This window comes from Sciurus vulgaris, assembly GCF_902686455.1.
Source record: "Sciurus vulgaris genome assembly, chromosome: 16".
NCBI classification, from domain to species: domain Eukaryota; kingdom Metazoa; phylum Chordata; class Mammalia; order Rodentia; family Sciuridae; genus Sciurus; species Sciurus vulgaris.
This window is the reverse complement of record NC_136477.1, coordinates 53,065,147-53,087,101: the sequence shown is the minus strand read 5'-3', so window position 1 is coordinate 53,087,101 and position 21,955 is coordinate 53,065,147. Positions and strand designations below refer to the sequence as shown.

The 21,955-nt window shown below is 54.9% G+C and overlaps 2 protein-coding genes across 3 annotated transcripts in view; both read left to right on the top strand.

The window, feature by feature from the left end:
* Positions 1-17,277, top strand: part of NISCH (nischarin) — a 36,045-nt gene extending 18,768 nt beyond the window's left edge. The window contains 14 exon segments of the mRNA XM_079116022.1: positions 473-541; positions 968-1,153; positions 1,322-1,450; positions 2,863-2,976; positions 3,302-3,413; positions 7,596-7,720; positions 8,817-8,866; positions 10,153-11,521; positions 11,523-11,563; positions 13,398-13,977; positions 14,418-14,574; positions 15,036-15,164; positions 15,644-15,805; positions 16,062-17,277. Of these exon segments, the coding sequence (XP_078972148.1) occupies positions 473-541; positions 968-1,153; positions 1,322-1,450; positions 2,863-2,976; positions 3,302-3,413; positions 7,596-7,720; positions 8,817-8,866; positions 10,153-11,521; positions 11,523-11,563; positions 13,398-13,977; positions 14,418-14,574; positions 15,036-15,164; positions 15,644-15,805; positions 16,062-16,672 (3,834 nt within the window). The 3' untranslated portion in view covers positions 16,673-17,277.
* A 2,643-nt stretch (positions 17,278-19,920) lies between these two features.
* STAB1 (stabilin 1) overlaps positions 19,921-21,955 on the top strand; it is a 30,060-nt gene continuing 28,025 nt past the window's right edge. For both annotated transcript variants that reach the window (XM_079115241.1, XM_079115240.1), the window contains exon 1: positions 19,921-20,075. In XM_079115241.1, the coding sequence (XP_078971367.1) occupies positions 19,995-20,075 (81 nt within the window). In that variant the 5' untranslated portion in view covers positions 19,921-19,994. The remainder of the gene's footprint in view (positions 20,076-21,955) is intronic.

The window sequence follows — 21,955 nt, the reverse complement described above, 5'->3', positions numbered from 1 at the left end:
AGAACCAGAGTGTGTTAATTACATGTACATTTGATATTTCTAGAACCACAGCAAGTGATGACACTTGTAAATAGGCACAAAAATCACTCCCTAGTTTACAGATGTGTCCATGTAAAGGTAACATCCAGGTGGGCTTAGGGCAATAGGAGTGTGATTCTGTCTATGCTTCTCAGTGGGGAGGGAGCGGGGTTTGAAGAAAGGTCGTCTCTCTCTGTCCGGGACATTACAATTTGTCATTTTCTTAAGGCAAATGTTCTGTAAAGCATTGGCTAGTGCTTAGCCCTGGAGTCCCCATGTGCCTCGGATGTGATACTGTGTGGGCAACAAAAGATGTCACATTTTTAGCCCTGCAGGGGCAGCCTGCTGGAAGTCTGGTCAAAAGAAAGCCCCAGGTTGCCCAGCCACCATGAGCAGGATCTATAGGATCCAGCCTCCTCCTAGAGTAACATTGGGTCTTCTTCTGTTTCATAAGAAACTGATCCCAAAGATTGAGTTCTTGGACCTGAGTCACAATGGAGTGCTGGTCGTGGACAACCTGCAGGTAATGTCTATAGAGATGGTTGCTGCCTATAGGCTCTCCCAAGGTCCTGTCCTGTCCTGGGATGTCAGGAGGTGGGGACTGCCACTTTCCCTTGAGGGATCCTGTAATATTGCTGGAGTGATTATTGTCCTTGTTCCAAAGAATTAGAAATGTTGAGTAAATGCAAGCCAAGCATGACAGAGATGGTGTGCTTCCATCCTGAAGACACGCAGGCTTGTTTTCAGCTCTCATCCCTAACCTGCCTGCCAGGGCTATTGCTGGGCTATGGCACACACAGAGGAGCAAAGGGTCTTCCCTTCCTGTTAACTGTCAGATCAGACAGGCAGAGATGCCTCACATGACTAGTAAGTTCAGACAGAAGGACATCTGTCCTCTCTCTGTGGAGGCCTTACCTGAGCCACTGCTCTGTTCTCAATGTGGCTGCAGCACCTGTACAACCTTGTACACCTCGACCTGTCCTACAACAAGCTCTCCTCCTTGGAAGGCGTTCACACCAAGCTGGGGAATATCAAGACCCTGAACCTGGCAGGCAACCTCTTGGAGAGTCTGAGTGGCCTGCACAAGCTATATTCCCTGGTCAACCTGGACCTCAGCGACAACAGGATTGAACAGGTGAGCCCCATCCCAACGGGCTCTCCTGGGCTCTGGATTGCTAGGCGTTAGTGTTGATCATGTTACAGAAGATCGTTAAGATGCCTCTCATTTAAAAGAGGCCATCCAATGTGTTGTGTTGCTGAAGTAATAGAAGGAGCAGAAGGGAATTGTACTCATACCTTGCAGATGGAGGAGGTCAGGAGCATAGGCAGCCTCCCATGTCTGGAGCATGTGGCCCTGCTGAACAATCCTCTGAGCATTATCCCTGACTACCGGACCAAGGTGCTTGCTCAGTTTGGAGAACGGGCTTCCGAGGTAAGCCCCCGTGCCACCAGTGGATCCTAAGAAGACGGGCAGGATGGAGTCCAAGTCCATATGGGCAGACTTGGGCTGGGGCATACATTTTTCTGTCCCAACTTGCTTCAGAAGGTTACCCCAGGGCCTTTCTCATTTGGAAAGTCCACTGTACCCCTTTCCCATGGGGCATGGCTTTATGTCGCATCTGGCAGAACTTCAGGCCAGGAGGGCTCCCTAAGAACAAATAGTCCCAGATTCGAAGTGTGGAGAATCTGTTTTCAACTTTAAAAAAAAAATAGCATGTTAGCTGGGCATGGTGGCACACACCTGTAATCCCAGGAGCTCAGGAGGCTGAAGCAGGAGGATCATGAGTTGAAGGCCAGCCTCAGCAGTTTAGCAAGGCCCTAAGCAACTTAGCAAGACTCTGTCTCTAAATAAAATATAAAAAAAGGTCTGGGGATGTGGCTTAGTGGTTAAGCACCTGGGTTCAATCCCCAGTACCAAAAAAAAATAATAATAAAAAATAGCATTGTTGATTCTAGACAAGGAGTAGAAATAAGAGACTTAAAATAATCGTCTTTCCTGGACAGCTTCTGGCCACAGTGCCTGACTAGAAGCCCCAAGAGTTTGCCCATCTTTGCCAGTACATCCCAGCCCAGTGTCTGCTGCCTGCTGGCTGTGGCTCTCCACCTGCCACTGCCACTACCACCTTCTCCAGGCTGACCAAACAGGTCTTTCATCAGGCTCGTTCTTCTCCCTCAGCCTCAAGCAGCCCTGCCCTGATTCTCTCACCAGTCCTTTCCTTGGAGCCTCTGTCCTCCCCAAATCCCAGGCCAGAAAGTCCTTGAGAGGCTATTTGCATCCCGCTCTTTGCCTTTTCTGTCTCAAGGACCGCCTTTCCACATTGTTACCTAGATTGTCTTCATAAGGTGCCATCTCCTCCCAGAGTCCAGACCTAGGAGTTATGGTGTCAGCTATCCAGGCCTTGGGCCTTTCCCTCACTCGGCCATACTGCGTGCCCTCTCCTGCTGCTCCCATGCCTTTGGCCTCCTGGTTCCCCTGCCCAGAAGGCACTCCCCTTGCTCTTTGACAAGCTGAGCTCCATCCATAAGTGGGAGCTTAGTGCAAGTCACCACCTTTCCCCAATCCCAGCCACTCAAGAGGCTACTGCCTCCCCTTGGAGAGGGACTCCCAGAGACAGATGAGGCAGTGTGGGACCTCCATAGGCCCCTCCAAGTTGCTCCCAGGTCACTTCTGTGGGTGGCGAGGAGCCCACCTCTCAGGAGGCCGAACCTCCCTTGGCCTCCAGTGTCCTCACAGGGCCTGGCCTACACTGGATGCTCATGCCCACTCCTCACCAGGGGCCCACCATTCTCCTCCCACCACGCATGCCAATCCACATGCTGAGAACCACTTTGTGGACTCTGTAGGTCTGTTTGGATGACACAGCAACCACAGAGAAGGAACTGGACACTGTGGAAGTACTAAAAGCGATTCAGAAAGCCAAGGATGTCAAGTCCAAACTGAGCAACCCGGAGAAGAAGGTGGGCATTTGTGTGGGAGGTAGAGGATTGTGGCGAGGAACCAACCAAGGAGGAGCTGGTTTCTGGGAGACTGGATCATGGGATTGCTCAGGGCCACTGAGTCCTGGCTGCACTGCTCCTAGGCTGCATGATCTCGAGCAGGCCACACCCTCTGGGTCCTCCTGTGTGGCAGGATGGCGATGGTGCCAGCCCCTCAAGTTATTGTGAGACCATCTTCATCACCTTTTTGTGAGAACCGTTGAGCTCCTCCCTCCTCAGCCCTTGTCAGTCTGTTTTTCCTGTGCCTTGCCTTCTCGCCCTGGCTGACTCAGGCCCTTCTCCTCAGGTTGCTGAGGATTCCCGGCTCTCAGCGGCCCCCTGCGTTGGACCCAGTGGCTCCCCTCCCACCACAGCTCCCACCTCCGCCTCCCTGCCCCAGCCCATCCTCTCCAACCAAGGTAATCGCATATGAATCTTGCTCCTAGCAGAGCTGCACAGCCCCCGCCTGGGCCCCCTGGCTGGGCTGGGGTTGGGGGAAAGATGCTGGCACCTGCTTCCTTTCAGGGTCAGGCACAGGGAGGGTGGTGCTGTCCGCAGTCTGGCTCCTCAGGTGGCACGCAGCAGGTGCGCCTGGCCTGATTTCAGTTCTGTCGTTTGCTTAGCGAGGATCCCTGATGCTCTGACACCTGCTTCCAGTTCCTCTAGGAGACCACCAGGTGTCTAACAGAGCAGACTCGGGGCTGTTGGCTCACGAGGACTCTTTCCCCTTGGCAGCATGGGCAGGCCAGCTGCTCATTAATGGGAAGCCAGGTCTGGTTACATTACTGAGTCTGGAGCCCTGATCCCCAGTGGGGAACTTTCTTTTATCCTAACCTCGTGTCTGTGGCTCTCATGGTGTGGCTCAGCCCCAAAACACTGCATTTGTGGGACCAAGATGGGCTGTCTGTGTCCCTGTGGACCCATGGAAGATCAATCCCTTTCATCTGCCCACTGTCTTAGCGTTTTCAAAGGGCTTTCACCTCTGAACCCAGGCATCCTCGGAGATGAGTGAGTGAAGCAGGTCCCCTGAGCGTGTCTGCTGGCCCGGCCCCAACAGAAGAGGGGCAGGTGTGCCGTCCCAAGTGGAGCTGAGGCTCGGGACACGCAGGAAAGAACGCCGCCCACCCGGGCTCCTGGAGACGCAGAACTTGGTGTGAGGCCTTGGGAAACCAGTTTGACCCTATGTTTCAAGAGCCAGAAATACATTTCCACCCCTTGACCTGGTGACCCCACCTTAGGGGAACTCTTAGAGAGGGATCAGATATTGGGCAGGGGGGGTGAAGTACTCCCTGCTGGCGACACACAGGCTGTGACATGCATACCAAGGAGGGGCGGGGAGAGGCATCTGTGGCACAGAATTCCTCTGCGGCAGTCCCGTCAGGGAGAGAAGACTGGCAGCAAGAAGGGAGACTCACTTATTTAACGTTAAGACAAAAGCCCGACGCAGAGCAGCACACTGAGGTTACCACCATGCTGTGCAGAAGAGAATTGATAAGAATGGAGCCATGGGGCTAGGAGCCAGAGCATTTGCCCATTTGCTTTGATCAATCTCTTGACTGAAATTTTTCAGTTGTTTTTTTATATAAAAAGGAAGAGGGTGTGGATCCCTGTGAGGAAGCTTCCCTATCACTGCCATCTGCATGGAGGTCGAACCCCTCTCCAGGATCCCATGGCACGGGTGACCGTCCAGAGGAAAAGTGTAACTGTAGGCTTCTCAGGGACAGGGAGATGTGTCTGGTCCCAAGGCCAAGGACACGGCTGGCCGTTCTCAGTCAGCATTTGTTGAATCAATGGATCAGTGAGCTAGTGAGTGTGGAGTCCAGCAAGTGCAGAACAAGCTGGTAAAGAGCAGGCCCCGGGTGGGCAGGGGATGGGGTGTCTCCCCGAAGGCTGCAGCTGCAGGCAGTCCCCCCATCCCCACCCCGCAGTGACAAAGCCTCTATGGCAGCCTAGGTCCAACCTTATCTCCCCCTTCCTCTCTGGCCTCTTGCCCTGGGGCACTCTGCAGAGTGACTTCTGTAGTCTATCCCCGCTTCCCAGTCACTGGACATTGAGACATTGTCTCAGATTTGCACCTCTCAAATAAAACTGCAGTGGATGTCTTTGTGTGCACATCTCTTTCCTTTGGGTGAGAAATGACGAGGTCATACCCCTGTCTGAGGTTTCTCCTGATGTCCCCTATCCCATCCGCTGAGTGGCCCTTTCTGACCACTTGTTTGTACAGGCCATAGTCCAGGAAGGAAGTGGACAGGCTGTCCCCATCCACATTTCCTTATGTCCAAACAGGACTCGGGGGGTTAGTGGCAAGAAAATGTTGCTTTTTTCCTCACAAATGTGGACGCATCCGCATTCGTGTGTGTTCAGCCGTGTGTTACTGGAGCTGGCCTGGATGGGCAGGGATTTCTCCTGTGTGAGAGCAGCTTAGCTAACTGACTCCTGTTGCTCCCAGCCTGGTCTGTAGTGGGAGCACACTTGCAAATAAACTGGGCACTCCCAGGCCAGTGTGAAGGGGGCACTGTCCAGAAAACACCAGTCCTCTGGTCGTCTCAAGAGCTATAGCCGGCTGTTGGAGCCATGGAGGATTGTGACTGATAAGGGCCAGTGTGCAAAATGTCGGCGTCGATTCCCCAGCCAGGTCCAGGACTGAGAGAAGCTGTGTAGAAAGGTGGTTAGGAGCAGGCAGCAGAGTTCAGGCTCCAATTTCCTGGCTGTGTGATCTCAAGCAACTGTGTAGCCTCTCTGAAGCTGTTTTCTCAACCATAAAGTGGATACACCTTACTTCATCGATTCTAAGATGCACACGTTTCCACTCTGCGACTTCTCTGAAATTGAGATGCGTCTTTCAGTCAGTGGCGTCCCCTAGTTGCTGTCAGCCAGCTGGTATTCGTGATGGAGTCATGGGAAAACTTCCGTGGACACCTGCTAAGACCAAGATGGCACCGTTTCCAAGCATCTTAGATTTGATGAAATGTGGTAAATAATGAGAGGCACGCATGAGCTAATGCTGGGGAAGCGCTTAGCACTGCTTTTGGCTCAACAAAAGTGGTCAGTAAAGATTCCCCTTTCCTACTACATCCTTAGTTGGGGATTCAGGCCACTGCCCCTGAGGAACATGGAGCCATCTGGGGAGATGAACTGTAGCCCAGGGTAGAATGGTTAAAGGATGTTTGTAGATTTGAGTGGAGGTAGTGTCTGAGGTGACTCTCGAAGGATGAGTAGGATTTGAACAGGTCAGCAGGAGAGGGTGGACTCTAGGGGAGAGTGCAGCGTAGGCAAAGCCCAGGGGAGGTCCCGGGGAGGGGGATGCTTCATGCATGGCTGTGTGCTTGCTGCCCTCCTGCCTTGCAGAGCCCCTGCTGCTTCGCTTTGTGAGGGTGTCTGGGCTTGGGTTGCCTGCCTGCCCAGCCCTGGGGCAAAGGACCTGGGCTGTGCAAGTTGTCTTTTCGGGCAGCAGCCAAACCAGACAGATCTCATGCCCTGTGGGGCTCAGAGTCATTTCCCTGGGCTGTGGTGACTGTTTGGTGGCAAAGCTGGAGTGTGGAGGCAGGCCCAGGCTCCTCTAGACTCTCGCTACAGTTCAGAACATGTTGAAAAACCCATCTGCAGGCTGGAAGTGATGGGTCCAAACAGGGTATGTTCATAAAACAGCCTCAGTAGGGTTTTAAAACCCCATGCATTTCCAGGGTGCATGAGTTAGTGCCACTGCCCCTGGGAGGTGGCCCTGGGGCAGTCAGTGGGCCTGTGGGTGCAGGCTCAAATTGTACTCAACAGCCCAAGGGGAATCTGGAGCCTGCAAGGTCTTGCCTCTGGTGAGGCATCCTGTGCTCTGAGGATTTGTTGGCCCTGCAGGTGTCAGATCAGGGGATGGGGGGAGGGGGTCACAGCTAGTCATCTCCTGGGACAGTGCTTCAGGAGTGAACACATTTAAGGCTCTTGATGGACGTAGTGCCAAACTGCTCTCCTGATGAGGGGGTCAGCTCCCACCCCAGTGCCCATCTCTACCCAGTTAGGCCAGGGCCAGGCCATACCATGAGTCTGACCTTTGCCAAAGCGGGAGGTAAACCGGTCTGCTTCAACTTGCCTTTCTTTGTGTGCTGGAGAGGATAAGCATCTTTTTCACGTGTTACATCTGTTGGCAATTCTGTGGAATGTCTCTTTATGTTCTTTGCAGTCTCTTTATTAATGGGATTTCTACCCCCTACCACTTTTGTAATCTGTAAGAACTCTTTATAGATTAAAGATATCAATCTTTGTTACGTATTTCAAGTACTTTTTCTCTTTGCATTTGATTTTGTTTTCTTAGTTTTTAAGATTCATCCACAGAGGTTTTTTTGTTGTTGTTGTTTTTTAATGTAGTCTTACCTAGCAGTTTCTTCCTCTGCATGTGTGCTCAGAAAGCTTCTCCCTGCCTGAGATTAGAGAAGCAGTCATTGGTTCATTCATGAGTTGTTAGAGGATTTTAGCTTTGCCTTTTTCTTCTATTACCCTTAACGATGGTTTGGGGGTCTGGCTAACCCCCAGCCATCTGGTAGCCCAAGGCCCAGCCCCTTGTTGAACAGCTGCTCTCCCTGCCCACCCGTCCGCCCACCCCACCTCTGCAGGGATCATGTTCGTGCAGGAGGAGGCACTGGCCAGCAGCCTCTCATCCACCGACAGTCTGACTCCCGAGGACCGGCCCATTGCGGGGGGCTGCTCTGATTCCTTGGAGTCCATCCCTGCAGGACAGGTAATGCCCTCTGCCTACTGCTGGGGACTGTTCCCTCTGAAGCCAACTCTGCTGCTTGAGGTAGTCCAGTTGGCAGTGGCCTGGCCAAAGCACACAGCACATGCCGCCAAGCTTTGTGCTCTCTGCCTGGTCCTGCAGTCTTTCTCTTGGACATGTCTCTAGTTGAGTCCTCTTGACTAATGCAGTGGTTGAGTCTGTGTTCAGCTTCTCCCTTCCCTTTCTCCATCCTGCGTGTGTGTGTGTGTGTGTGTTGTGGACCTCCCTCCCCGCCCCCCGCCCCCAACGGGGAATGCTCGAATGCTCTGTCATTGGGCCAGGGGGTGGGGGTGAACCCTGAGCCCCACATTCATAGGCTGCCTTGGAGAAGACAGTTCAGAAGAACTTCTCCCCAGCCACCTGGTACCCTGGGGCCATTCTGCCCCTTCTCAACCTGTCACTATGGTAGTCTGAAACAGTGTGACTAGTATCTCCTCTGTGGCTGCTGCTCAGGCTTTAGAAGCTCATCCCTGAGTCCCAGAAAGGGAAAGGAGGCAAATAAGAAGGGAAAGGGGCTTATGTGTTGTGTCTTGGTGCCTGGGCCTCTCTCTAGCCCCATCTGTCTGCACAGCACAAGGTCATGGCCCTATGATGCCAGGATGGTTTGCAGAGTTCTTGTCTGTCCCCAGAACTCCCTGCTCAGGGTTACCCAGCAAGAGGTTCCTAAGCCCTAGATCTTGAACACTATGCAGAAAGCACTGGGGACTCTTGCTGGGACTGCCTCAGCCCTACTCATTGCATGCATTTGCTGCTCGTTTAGGACCAGACTGGATTGGCAGACTGTGCAACTGGACTCTTGGGTGGCATGAGGAGCCCCTGGATGTCAAAACCCCTGAGATTGGCAACAGGCTTTGGGGGTTGGGAATGTGGGCTGGGCTCAGACAGACAGGGGTGGGGATCCTAACCCTACCATATGCTGACAGGATAACCCAGTGAGCATGGGTGGAGTGGGGATGGTGAGGTGCACCACAGACGGCAGTGTCCATCTCAGGGTCCAGCACCCAGTACATACCAGGGAATGGCTGCAGCGAGGGGCTGATTGTGTTTCCTTCTCTATCAGGCAGCTCCTGATGACTCAAGGGACGTGCCAGGAGCTGTTGGTGGTGCAAGGTAAGGAAGTGGTCAAGAAGGCATCTGGGCCTGGCCACAGCCTTCTGCCCTCTCTCAGCTGTAGGCCAGAGGTCACCAGTTAGGTTTTGTTACCAATCTATTCACAGTAGTCCTACAGAACTATTTCTTTCTTTAAGTAAACACAGGTGAGATGGACTCAGATCTGTTTTCCCTAAACTTCACCTGTTCACCTGATTCACATTACCCTGTACCAGGTGTTGGCACATCAAGGCCAGTTCAGTGTATAGCCTTTTTTGTACAGTCCAGGAGCTAAGAATGATAGTTATATTCTCTTTTTTTTCTTTTCTTTTCTTTTCTTTTTTTTTTTTTGGTATCAGGGATTGAACCCAGGGGTACTTAACCATTGAACCACATCCCAAATCCTTTTTTAATTTTATATTTTGAGGCAGGGTCTTGCCAAGTTGTTTAGGGCCTTCCTAAATTGCAGAGGCTAGCCTCAAACTTGTGATCCTCCTGCCTCAGCCTCCCAAACTGCTGAGATTACAGGCATGCACCACTGTGCCCGGCTGATAGTTACATTCTTTGTGGGGAGGGGAGTACTGGGGATTGAACTCAGGAGCACTTGACCACTGAGTCACATCCCCAGCCCTATTTTGTATTTTATTTAGAGACAGGGTCTCGCTGAGTTGCTTAGCATCTTGCTTTTGCTGAGTCTGGCTTTGAACTTGCAATCCTCCTGCCTCAGCCTCCAGAGCCACTAGGATTATAGGCCCACCACACCCAGCTGATAGTTACATCCTTACAGAGGTGTTGAAACAAGATGAGTTGATAGGGGTAGCCTACAAATCCTCAAACATTAACCCTCTGACACTTTGTAGCAGATTGCCAATTTTAGTTATACCTGCAAGGGCTGAATGGTGTGGAAGAGCTGGCATTTAAACATGACAGTCCCTAAGGCTGCCTCAGCACACCTTCCTCACACCCTGGAGTACTCATTGCCTCAGGACTCATGGAAGCAAGCATCTGAATGACTGAGGAATCTCTGTAGCACTTCTGTTGGGGGAACCAGTGTTGTCTGAACGGAGCTGGCCTGGCTGGCTGGGGTCTGAGTCTTTGGAAGCCCCTGCTCATCAGCTGTGCCCCAAACCTTGCACATGTCAGGTCCTCGGCTCCCCGCCATGCCTTTTCTGGGAACAGCTCAGCCATGTAGAAGGCTCAGGAGACCCATGGGTTGGCTCCCCAGGGCCAAGCATACGCAGCAGTCTCTGAGGTGGGGTGGGGTGTCCCTGACCCTCATGTCACTGATCCAGTCTCTCCCCACACAGCCCAGAGCATGCAGAGCCAGAGGTGCAGGTGGTGCCTGGGTCTGGCCAGATCATCTTCTTGCCCTTCACTTGCATCGGCTACACAGCCACCAACCAGGACTTCATCCAGCGCCTGAGCACGCTGATCCGCCAGGCCATCGAACGGCAGCTGCCCGCCTGGATTGAGGCAGCCAACCAGCGAGAGGAGGGCCAGGGAGAGCAGGGTGATGAGGACGAGGATGAGGACGAGGAAGATGTTGCTGAGAACCGCTACTTTGAAATGGGACCCCCCGACGCAGAGGAAGAGGAGGAGGGCGGCCAGGGGGAAGAGGAGGAGGAGGAGGAGGAGGAGGAGGATGAGGAAGCTGAGGAGGAGCGCCTGGCCCTGGAGTGGGCCCTGGGCGCAGATGAGGACTTCCTGCTGGAGCACATCCGCATCCTCAAGGTGCTGTGGTGCTTCCTGATCCACGTGCAGGGTAGCATCCGCCAGTTCGCCGCCTGCCTCGTGCTCACTGACTTTGGCATTGCCGTCTTTGAGATCCCGCACCAGGAGTCGCGGGGCAGCAGCCAGCACATCCTTTCATCCCTGCGCTTCGTCTTCTGCTTCCCGCATGGAGACCTCACGGAGTTTGGTTTCCTTATGCCTGAGCTGTGTCTGGTGCTCAAGGTGCGGCACAGTGAGAACACGCTCTTCATCATCTCAGACGCTGCCAACCTGCATGAGTTCCACGCTGACCTGCGCTCCTGCTTCGCCCCACAGCACATGGCCATGCTGTGCAGTCCCGTCCTCTATGGCAGCCACACCAGCCTGCAGGAGTTCCTGCGCCAGCTGCTCACCTTCTACAAGGTGGCCGGCGGCTGCCAGGAACGCAGTCAGGGCTGCTTCCCCGTCTACCTGGTCTACAGTGACAAGCGCATGGTACAGACAGCCGCAGGGGACTACTCGGGCAACATCGAGTGGGCCAGCTGCACACTCTGCTCGGCTGTGCGGCGCTCTTGCTGCGCGCCCTCTGAGGCTGTCAAGTCTGCTGCCATCCCTTACTGGCTACTACTCACACCTCAGCACCTCAACGTCATCAAAGCTGACTTCAACCCCATGCCCAACCGCGGCACCCACAACTGCCGCAACCGCAACAGCTTCAAGCTCAGCCGCGTGCCACTTTCCACAGTGCTGCTGGATCCCACACGCAGCTGCACCCAGCCGCGGGGCGCCTTCGCCGACGGCCATGTGCTTGAGCTGCTTGTTGGCTACCGCTTTGTCACCGCCATCTTTGTGCTACCCCACGAAAAATTCCACTTCCTGCGCATCTACAACCAGCTGCGGGCCTCACTACAAGACCTGAAGACTGTGGTCATTGCCAAGACCCCAGCGACTGGAACCAGGTCTCAGGGGCCCCCTTGGGGATGGTCCGCCTGCCGAGGGCAGAGCCAGGTAAAACCACATGTAGGCTCTTGGGGCACAGGGGCATGGGCTGGCATGTGGGTGATCTCTGGGCATCAGCATTTTGTGAGCAGGCCATTGTCCTGCCCCTCAGCTTCTCCCCAGCACCTGGCCACCCCTGGCCTTGCCCTCAGCTCCCTCAGGCTTGGCACCTGGCTACTACTCATCTCCAGGAAAACTGTCCTGGAGATAATGTGTTAATCCTGCCACCCTTGCAGGGGAGGCTGAGGGAGCTTCCCTCCACCTTACTTGCCCACTGGGAGAGCTGTCACTTTGACCCTGGCCCTGCCACTCTGCTCCCATGAACCAAACATGGCCTCTAGGTGTGACCTGCTCTCCCAGTCCCAAGGGTCACAATCCGTGGCTGGCTGTGGATCTGGGGCTGCTTCAGGCCCTCCCATCCCTGAACTAGCTGCCAGGCCCTCCCTGTTGGTGAGCCACAAAGCCCTTCTTGGGAAGGACTGGGTTGCCTGTGACTCTGGGAGTCCCTTCCCAAAAAATCCTCAGGTGCAAAAGTGACAGGTCGTGTCAGAGCTAGACTGTGTCATTTTTGCCAAGGCCCCTTTGTCCTGGGAAGACCAAGGTATTGACTGGGAAGTCTGAGGTTGGCAGCCCTGTCTTTCTGTCCTTGCTGTCCTCCCCCTTCCCCTGCTCCTGTCCCACAGAGCCTGGCTTCCTCTGGATTTCCAGAGGAAATTTCCAGGACTCCTTACTGGGTTTCCCTCAGGGCCACACTGGGGTTGAGGATAGAGGCAGCCTATCCAGGGTCCCCCATAGCTTGCTCCTACCTGGGGCTCAATGGGGATTTTGCACCTCATGTTGCTGGATTTCCTGGACTTCCTCTGCCTGGGGAAGAAAGCCATTCATTTGACTACCTCCTGTCCCCTAACTTTATTCTCTTCCCCGCTGATAGCAGAGACCCTGTCTTCACTCATGCCTCTCCTTGGCAACTCATGAGGTTTCCCTTCTCCCTCCAACCCATCCCCCCAGGTGACACTCCCAAAGGGCTCCCCACCTCTTCCAGATAGCAGCCTGTGCTATATGGCCATCTCCTCTCCCCTCCCCTGGGTGTGGCTTCAATAGTGCACACCTTGTCTTCACTTCCCTGCTATCCGCAAGCCTGCTGGCACCCCCACAGGGGACCATGTGCAGAAACCAGGCCCTCTAGCAGATGCATCTTTGCTCCAGGACAGCAGGAGGACAGCCCCAAGGCTTCCTAAGGTATTTGGCCAAATGCAGGGTCACAGCCCCAAGGATCTCAGCAGTTGGACTGGTCAAGTTGAGAGAATGACCTCTAAAGCAGTCCCTTCAACAGGGGTATGACCTCCCAGCCTCCACGAGCTCTAAGTTTCTATGCATTATTCAGTCCCATTGTACATGGCCATGTGCAATGGTGGCTGGTTGGGCTAAACCTGAACCACCAAAGGACATCCCAAAGGCAAACTGAGAAGCGGTTTGAGCTTTTTGTCCTCACCTCTACATGCACCTGCACACCTAGGTCCAGGGCTGGGCACCTGGGTTGGCACTCTGGACCCTGGAGTGGCATTTCTGACACCTTTGACACGTTCTCAGAATGAGTTTTCAGCCCTGGGGTGACTTGTTCTGCTCCCATCTGCCCATCTCCCACTCAGAAGAAAGGGCCTGGGTGCTTTCCCTCTGCTATTTTGTCCTCCCATAAAGAATCTGGTGATGAAATCTCCTAGTGACCCCAATAGTGGCATGTGGTGCACAAATGGCCCTCACACTCTTGACATTGTCCCTGAGATGTCAATTTCCCTGAGTCCCCATGTTAATATGGCATTTCTTGGGGGATTGGGAGATGCAGTGATGACCAGCATCCCCAGGAGGGCCTGGCAGAGGCTCTGGCTCCAGCCCCAGCGGAGGTCCCAGCTCCAGTCCTGGCAGCAGCCTCAGCTCCAGGCCCAACAGAGACCCTGGCTCCAGCTCCAGCTCCAGCTGCAGCTCCAGCTCCAGCCCCAGCCCCAGCCCCAGCGCCAGTGGAAGCTCCTCCAACTCTGCCTCCGGCTCCGGCTCCAGCTCCAGCTCCAGCTCCAGCTCCAGCTCCAGCTCCAACTCCAACTCTGCCTCCAGCTTCGGCACCGGCTCCGGCTCCGGCTCTGGCTCTGGCTCCAGCTCTGGCTCCAGTAGAGGCCTCAGCTCCATCTTTGGTCCCAGAGAAGGCCCCCATAGAGACCCCAACTCAAGCTCCAGCTCCAGCCCCAGCCCCAGCAGAAGCCCCTGCACAAGCTGAGGCCCCCACCCAGTACCCAAATGAGCGCCTGATCCAGTCCACTTCAGAGGAGAATCAGATTCCCTCACACCTGCCTGTCTGCCCGTCACTCCGGCACATTGCCAGCCTGCAGGGGAGCGCCATCATTGAGCTCTTCCACAGCAGCATTGCTGAGGTAGTGGCCCAGGCACCGAGGCTTGTGCAGAGAAAGGTGTGGGCTCCCCTAGGCACATGCTAAGGATGAGGCAGGGGTTGCCTTTGGCCCTCTGATTTCTCTAGCATCATGTGGTCCTGAGTTGTCTTCTTGTCAATTGTCCTCTGTTGCCACCTCCTCCTCTGCAGCCCCTGGCCCCACAAACCTTCCTCCCACTGCCCGTCTTGTACTCTTGACTGCTCTGCTCTGAGTTAGACACACTGATGAGATGAGCTTCCTGCCTTTTCCCATCTGACGCCATGGGCATGTCCCTGGGGTAATGCTGGCCACCATGCTAGTGAGGATGACAAAAATGGCAGTGAGATGTCCTGCCAGGGATCTGTGGTCTAGGAGGTAGAAAGGTGCATGCCCCTGCCCCACCCTGCTCTCCTCTAGGCCCACACCCAGCCCTCTGTATCCAGGTCGAAAACGAGGAACTGAGGCACCTCCTGTGGTCATCAGTGGTGTTCTACCAGACCCCGGGGCTGGAGGTGACTGCCTGCGTGCTGCTGTCCACCAAGGCTGTGTACTTTGTGCTGCATGACGGCCTCCGCCGCTACTTCTCAGAGCCACTGCAGGGTAGGTACCCAGATCTGGTGCTTGGAAGCTTGGAGCGTATGTTCAGAGCAGGCTGAGGGCCAGCTGTGTGGCCTTAGGCAGCAGCACCTCAACTGCTCTGGGCTGAGTCCCACGTCCGAGGAAGCGATGACAGCAGCACTTTCCTCCTAAGCTATCACGAGGACCTAAGACCGGATATGAATATGCCATGCCAGGGCCCAGCAAGTACTTGGGAACTGGCTGTGAGAGGCGGGAAGCAGGGATTGGGCAGCTTCTGCCCCTTGGGACTTGATCAGGAGCTTTGGCCAGTGAACCAGCTGGGTGAGGCTCGGACCCCAGACCGAGTTGCATAGGAGGTCTTGCATGTTAGAGGTGGTGTAGATCCTTGATGGGCAACCCATTCCTGCTGGACATGCTGCCCATCTGCACCCTGTGCTTGCCTGCCACTGCCACCAACCCTGTCCACACCTTTCTCTCCATAGATTTCTGGCATCAGAAAAACACTGACTACAACAACAGCCCCTTCCACATCTCCCAGTGCTTTGTGCTCAAACTCAGCGACCTGCAGTCAGTCAATGTTGGCCTTTTTGACCAGTACTTCCGCCTGACCGGTGAGCGACCCACTGTGCTTTTTGTCCCATTTTAGATGAAGGCCAGTGTCACCATTGGGCTTCCACCTTCCATCTGTGGGTGCGTTATCGTAGACAGAGTTATCTCTCTGCTTACAAGCCAGCTAACCAGGCGGGAGGAAGCAGCTCCAGGAACTGCTGAGATTGCAGGACTCGTGTCCCAGGGCTGGGAGTGGGAGGTGGGGTATGCAGAGCGCCAGCCCGCACAGAAGCAGAGCAGGCCCTGGGCTCGGGCAGGATGTTTCTGACTCATACTTCCTGAGGAGAGAAAACTAAGCTCTTTCCCTCATGCCTCTGTATCCCCTTCCAGAAAAATGTCTCAGCCCTTCCTGCCTGATAAGTGGCTGCCTCCCCGAGTCCCATGATGGTCTCCCTAGGGCCCCCAGGCTTGCCCTTCCGGGGACAGAGACCTGGCAGGTAAAGTGGTAGCCTGTGGCCCTGACCAGCCCCTTCTTGTGCAGGCTCCTCCCCCACACAGGTGGTCACATGTTTGACACGGGACAGCTACCTGACGCACTGCTTCCTCCAGCACCTCATGTTGGTGCTGTCCTCTCTGGAGCGCACACCTTCACCGGAGCCTGTCGACAAGGACTTCTACTCGGAGTTTGGGAACAAGACCACAGGTACCCTGTCCAGCTCAGCTTGGAGACCTGTACTAGGTGGACTTCAAGAGTCCCAGGGTGCCTCTTTCACTTTTTCTCGTTCCCTCTTAGCTAGCCAGGGTCTTATATGGGACGTTGCCTCTGAAGAGCTTCCATCCCAGAAATTTCTCAGTCCCTCTGGTGTCAGTCCTAGACTGCTGGCTTGGGGCCCCTGGTGCTTCTAGCTCCTCTACAGGTCAGTTCCAGGCCATAGCCTTGGTGACATCTTTCTCTACAGGGAAGATGGAGAACTACGAGTTGATCCACTCAAGCCGTGTCAAGTTCACCTACCCCAGTGAGGAGGAGGTTGGGGACCTAACATACATCGTGGCCCAGAAGACAGCTGACCCAGAGAAGGCTCCGGGCCTCAGCATACTGCTGTATGTACAGGCCTTCCAGGTGGGCATGCCACCGCCTGGACGCTGCAGGGGCCCATTGCGCCCCAAGACACTCCTGCTTACCAGTGCCGAGATCTTTCTCCTGGATGAGGACTATGTCCACTACCCACTGCCTGAGTTTGCCAAAGAGCCACCACAGAGGGACAGGTACCGGCTAGACGATGGCCGTCGCGTCCGGGACCTGGACCGCGTGCTCATGGGCTACCAGCCTTACCCGCAGGCCCTCACCCTCGTCTTTGACGATGTGCAGGGCCATGACCTTATGGGCAGTGTCACCCTGGACCACTTTGGGGAGGTGCCAGGAGGCCCTGCCAGGGCTGGCCAGGGCCGTGAGGTCCAGTGGCAGGTGTTTGTCCCCAGTGCCGAGAGCAGAGAGAAGCTCATCTCGTTGTTGGCCCGCCAGTGGGAGGCCCTGTGTGGCCGGGAGCTACCCGTTGAACTCACTGGCTAGCCCAGGCTGCAGCCAGCCTTACCCCCTCCACGTCCAGCCCAGTGCCTGCTCCAGCAGAGAACCAGGCTTTCTTTGTTCTTTTAAAAATGTTCTCTCCCCTCCTCTTTGGTACCTTAATTTGACTGTCCCCACAAAGAATGTGGACAGGTGTTCAGTCAGTTCTTTCTGATGTTGGGAGTAAGAGAGCCAGGCCCCTCAAGGTGTCCATATGCTCTCAGCCTCCCATGGTGTGTCGCCTGCCCTGCAGTGGCATGGTCAGGCACCCCAGTGTCGTGTCTGTTACAGTGGTGCCGTTGTTAATCCGTGGCGCTGTGGATCCGATCGGCCCAACGCATCCTTTCCTGAAGTGTCAAGTCCAGTCCTTTGTTGCTGCTGCTGTCGTTGTGGGCATCTTGCTGCTAATTGTGAAGCTGGTAGCAGAGTGCACATGAGAAGCTCCCGCCCCGTGCAGTTTTTCAAAATGGAGGCCTCCCCTGGTTCAGACAAGTTGGGGAGCCAGGCCCTGGGGCTGAGAGGGGTGGGGGCAGGGGACCTAAAGCTGCCAGCACCAAGTGTGATTCCTGTTGCCTATTTTCTCTATTCCAATAAAGCAGAGTTTGACACAGTCTGGATCTTCTGGGTCAAGGGTCACTGGGGTCCCAGCAGGGCTTCACCCAGGGCATGATCAGCATGGGGGAGGGAGGGTGCTCTGGAGACTAGAGTGGGCAGGATGTGGGGGAGGGAGAAGAGAGTAGCCCTCCAGGGGCCAGATACGTGTTGGAGACAGGAGAGGTGTGAGGGGGACTTCTCTGGACAGCGCCAGGTTGAACTGTGGCTAAACCAGAATCCCAAGACAAATGAGAAAAGTTCACAACATTCCCCAGGGCACCTGTAACACACCAGCCCACTGCCCTCTGCCAGCTCCTCAGGGTGCCTCCAGAGGCTGCAGCCCAATGTGAAGGTGAGGCCCAGGGTCTGTGACAACTGGTATGTGTGGGTTCCTGTGTTCTCACCAAGATGGCCCTTGGAGGTGAACCCAGGTGATAGGCAGTGGAGAGCAGGATCCCCTGCCTGTCACTGTGTTCATGTCAGAGAGATGGAGGTTGCCTCAGGGAGCCCTGCCTAGGTAGGAACTGAAATTTTTTGAGAGCCAAACTCTGTTCCCTATCTTTCCTCTGTCCCAGTCCTGCCACCAGAGAAGGTCCCTTGTTCCTCACTCACCTCTCACCTGGCCCAGTCAGAAGCCTCAAACCTTGGGACCACTGGGCCAAGTGGGATTATGGCGAGGTAAATGGAGGTAAGGAGGGTGTGGCCAATCTAGGTACAAGGCCTGCTCTGATCCATTTTCCCTTGATGCCAGCAGAGTAGGGATCCTGGCCTGGGGTTGTGGGGGTAGGTAAAGGGTAGAAGTAGTTGCCCAGGGAGGGAGCTCCTCACCTTCAGTGTCCCCCAAGCCAAACCTCAAACGCTAGCCCAGTGGCCCTCCAAGCTAGGAGGAGGAGGGCAGGTCACCAGCTCCCCATCCAGGTCTTTACCAAATTCATTTACAAATGGCTGCCTCATTCTGTGGTCATCTCTTGCTTCTCCATCTCCTTGACACCCTCTGAAATCGAGGTAGTGACAACCCAAAGCAGGGCCTACCACACCCAGTCCTGAATAGGGGTCCCCACCCTGGGTCCCCAAAGATATATCTGAAACAGATGAGCTGAGCTACCCTGGATGAGCTACCTGGACCCTCTTAGCCTCATTTTCTCTACCAGTGACAGAGAAAATAACGATAACCACCCACATTCACTCATTCTTGCCACACACCTATACTGAGTATCTGTAACAGTCAGATGGCCCTCCCAAACCTCCCACAGCTGACATGCTGGGAGGGCAATAAATAAGCCAGCACCGACGGGACCATTGCTAACAGATGAAATCGTGTGGGGGTACCCATAGGGAAGCTCTCTGAGCTGTGACTTTGTTAAAAGGAAAAACCTGGGCTCCAGGCCTGGGCTGTAGCTCAGTGGTAGAGTACCCACAGCTTGCATGAGACCCTAGGGTCAATCCCAATACCCCCAACACACATGTAAGGAGAAACCTTAGACAAATTAAATTTAGCCATTTATTTAAACAAATAAAACAATTCTTGAATTGGGCAGCTTTCAGAACCACACAGTTTCTAACTCCAGCCAACTCTCTGGCAGCATTTACAGAACACAAGTGAGGTGCAGCGCCTCAAGAGGCTGAGGCAGAAGGATCACAAGTTCAAAGCCAGCCTCAGCAACTTAGCGAGACCCTAAGCAACTCAGTGAGATCCTGTCTCTAAATAAAATATTTAAAAGGGCTGGAGGTGTGGCTCAGTGGTTAAGCGGCCCTAGGTTCAATCCCAGTACAAAAAAAAAGGTGAGGTATAGAGACAATTAAATAGTTACAGCTGCACTGGGTAATGACTTATAAAGCCTCCTACAATTAACTGAGCTCCATCTTGAGCTAGTCTGGTGGACCTTGTGCAGGACCCAAACCAGAGTCCATCTACACGTTTTAGCACTTTTGACCTGAGGTTGCACCTAGATGCAGGCATGTGACCCTGGGATTAACAGCCTAGCCCCCGGGAGCCCATTTTAAGGAGTGGAAAAGCCGTGGTTGCTGTAGCAGAGTGAGTGGGGGGCTGTGGATGGAGGTCGGCGGCGGGAATGCAGCAAGGAAGCAGGAAGGGCCCAGCAGGCACTGAGCTGAGTGGAGGCAGTTGTCAGTGGGGTGAGGGGAGCGCATGGAGGGCTTGGGGTCGGGAGTGGTGCGGGCTGGACTGGCAGGATGGCTGGTACTATTGAGGGGATGAGGCTTTGCTGGGCCGCCCATGGCATCCATGCCACCCAGGGGTTTGGTGCCTGGCAGGGAGTCCCAGTGTGGCAGTTGGAAAGGTCAAGGCAGGGGCAGACGCGGTTCCAGGGGCTGCCCTACCTTTCAGCAAGCAGAACCCCAGAGACTGAATAGAAAGTTCTGGGCTGGACAGATGGTGGGTGTTGTTACATTTGCATTTGAATTTGCTTCACAATCTGATAGAGTGCAGGCACATGGTTAAAGGTGGGCTTGGGCTTCCAAGCCAAAAGGGTCCTGGGCCAGGAATCTGTGAACAGGGTCCAGGCTGTGCATGCAGGGGTCAGTGGCCAGCGCCTTCCCTTCCGCCTGCTGGCTGCTGATACGCAGGAGGAAATCCTGGAGGGTTCCTGTGGGGGACTGCATTTAAGAAAACGGCCCGCCCCATCCCGCCTGCCCGTCCCTTAGAGCTCATTCCCTAGCTGCCGGCTGCTGCAACTTCTGTTCTGGACGGTGTGCCTGCCAGCCACCGCCAGTCATGGCGGAGTCCTGGGGTCTCCTCTTGCTCTGTGTCCTGGCCTTCTGCCTGGCAAACTCCAGCTTCATCAGTGGGCAGAAGGTGAGTGTGAGCCAGTTGCAGGGACTCATGGTATCCAGACCCTGCCAGCCAGCAGTGGGATCAGGGAGGGACTGTAATAGGTGGGGCATGGGCCTGGGTATACACAGAACAACTGGTGCTTGTCTGATTTCTGTGTGCAGGCCCAGGTAGCCAGGCCCATGTCCTCCTTATCCAGACTGAGGTCAGTGTCACCTGGGGTACAGGGGTACATTAGCCTTTCCTCTGTGCCAGCCAGCCATGTGTCCTGGCCTGTAAGTGTGGGGAGACACAGCCAAACCCATTTGCCTTCTCTCCCTACCCATACTGAGGCCCACGTCTCTGTGTGGTCATCACCTGGGGCCTGGAGGTATGATCATTCTGACCCCCACAGGCCCCATAAACTGAGAGACTCATGGAACATGTGTGCATGTGTGTATGACTGTCCAGCCCCAAGACTGCCCGGAGACAGAATGGGTGATGTGTCCTCAGTGCTGCTGGGCAAACATGCCCAGTGATGATGTTTTTAAGCTTCCAAGCTGCCACCAGTCTATCCTGGGCATAACCCCTCATGTCCTTGCAACCTCTGGGCAGAGTGTCCTGTTGTGCTCCTGCATGCATGTTGGCCCCCAAGGCCCATGGATGACAGAGATGACCATTCCCATTCTGAGGTCCTGCTCCAGACCATGCCTGCCGTTTCCCATCTGGGTACACCGGGGTGTAGCTCTGGCACGGCTCCTTTGGTCCATGAGGCCAGTCATTGCCGGGCTGTCTGTCTGCGGGTCCTCCCAGGCCCTGTGCTAGGGACATTGCTCCTGCTCACGCTTCAGGAAGAGCCTCACACCCTGAGTATGGAGATAGAGTCCCCTGGCTGGGATCTGCTCCCAGGTGAGGGGTCCTCCCCTGTGAGGCCAAGTCCATCTGTTTCTTGGAGCAGCCGTCACTGTCCCTGTGGCATCAATGGGCCGACTGAGGTCTATAGAGAGGAAGACCTTGCCCACAAACCCACAGTCAGGCAGCCCAGCACAGGGACCCATGTCCTGTCCCCTGCTACCAGCAGGCTCTTTTCCTTTTAGGGGGGTGGGGTAGGGGGTACTGGGGATTGAACCCAGGGGTACTCGACCTCTGAGCCACATCCCCAGCCCTTTTTATATTTTATTTAGAGACAGGGTCTCCCTAAGTTGCTTAAGGGTCTCACTAAATTGCTGAGGCTGACTTTGAACTCACAATCCTCCTTCCTCAGCCTCCCAAGTTGCTGAGATTCTAGCTGTCTTGTGTTCAGGGTCAGGCCAGGGGTAGAACGGGCAGATGCCAGGCTAAGAAAGTAAGAGTGATGGAACAGCCAAGGGTTCCAGGGCTGTGCTGAGCCTTGATAGCAAGCTCCTGCCCACTCCCTGCCTCAGTTTCCCTGTGTGTACCATGCCAAGGAACTTCACAGGCTGCCATCTCCTCATATTCCAGGAGATGGTGACAGAAGTCAGCAAGAGGTCTCGGGTTAGAGTTTGTTCCTTAACAAAGACCTGAAGCTCTGAGCACCCCTAAATCTGCAATTTGGGGCCAGGGGCCAGCCAGCTTGAGCTGGGAAAGAGGGCTTGGGGTCCTCGATGTGGTAATGAGGGCCTCATTTCATAGCCACTCAGCCTGCCTGGCTCCCTGTATAGCATGAGACCCACTATAACTATTAGAAATGGAGGGTCTGAGGGGAAGGGACATACCCTGGGTCACACAGCCAGTAAGGGGCAATAGCAGGACAAGTTCCAGCAGCAGCAGAGATGGGGAAGGCTTCCTGCAGAAGCATTCTTAACACCCTAGTGGTCTTCTGCCTCCGTGGTATGGGGCATGAGCCTGTGCCCTTGAGCCAGGGTTCCCAGGGAGAGGAGAATTGACCCAACTCTGTCCCTCCA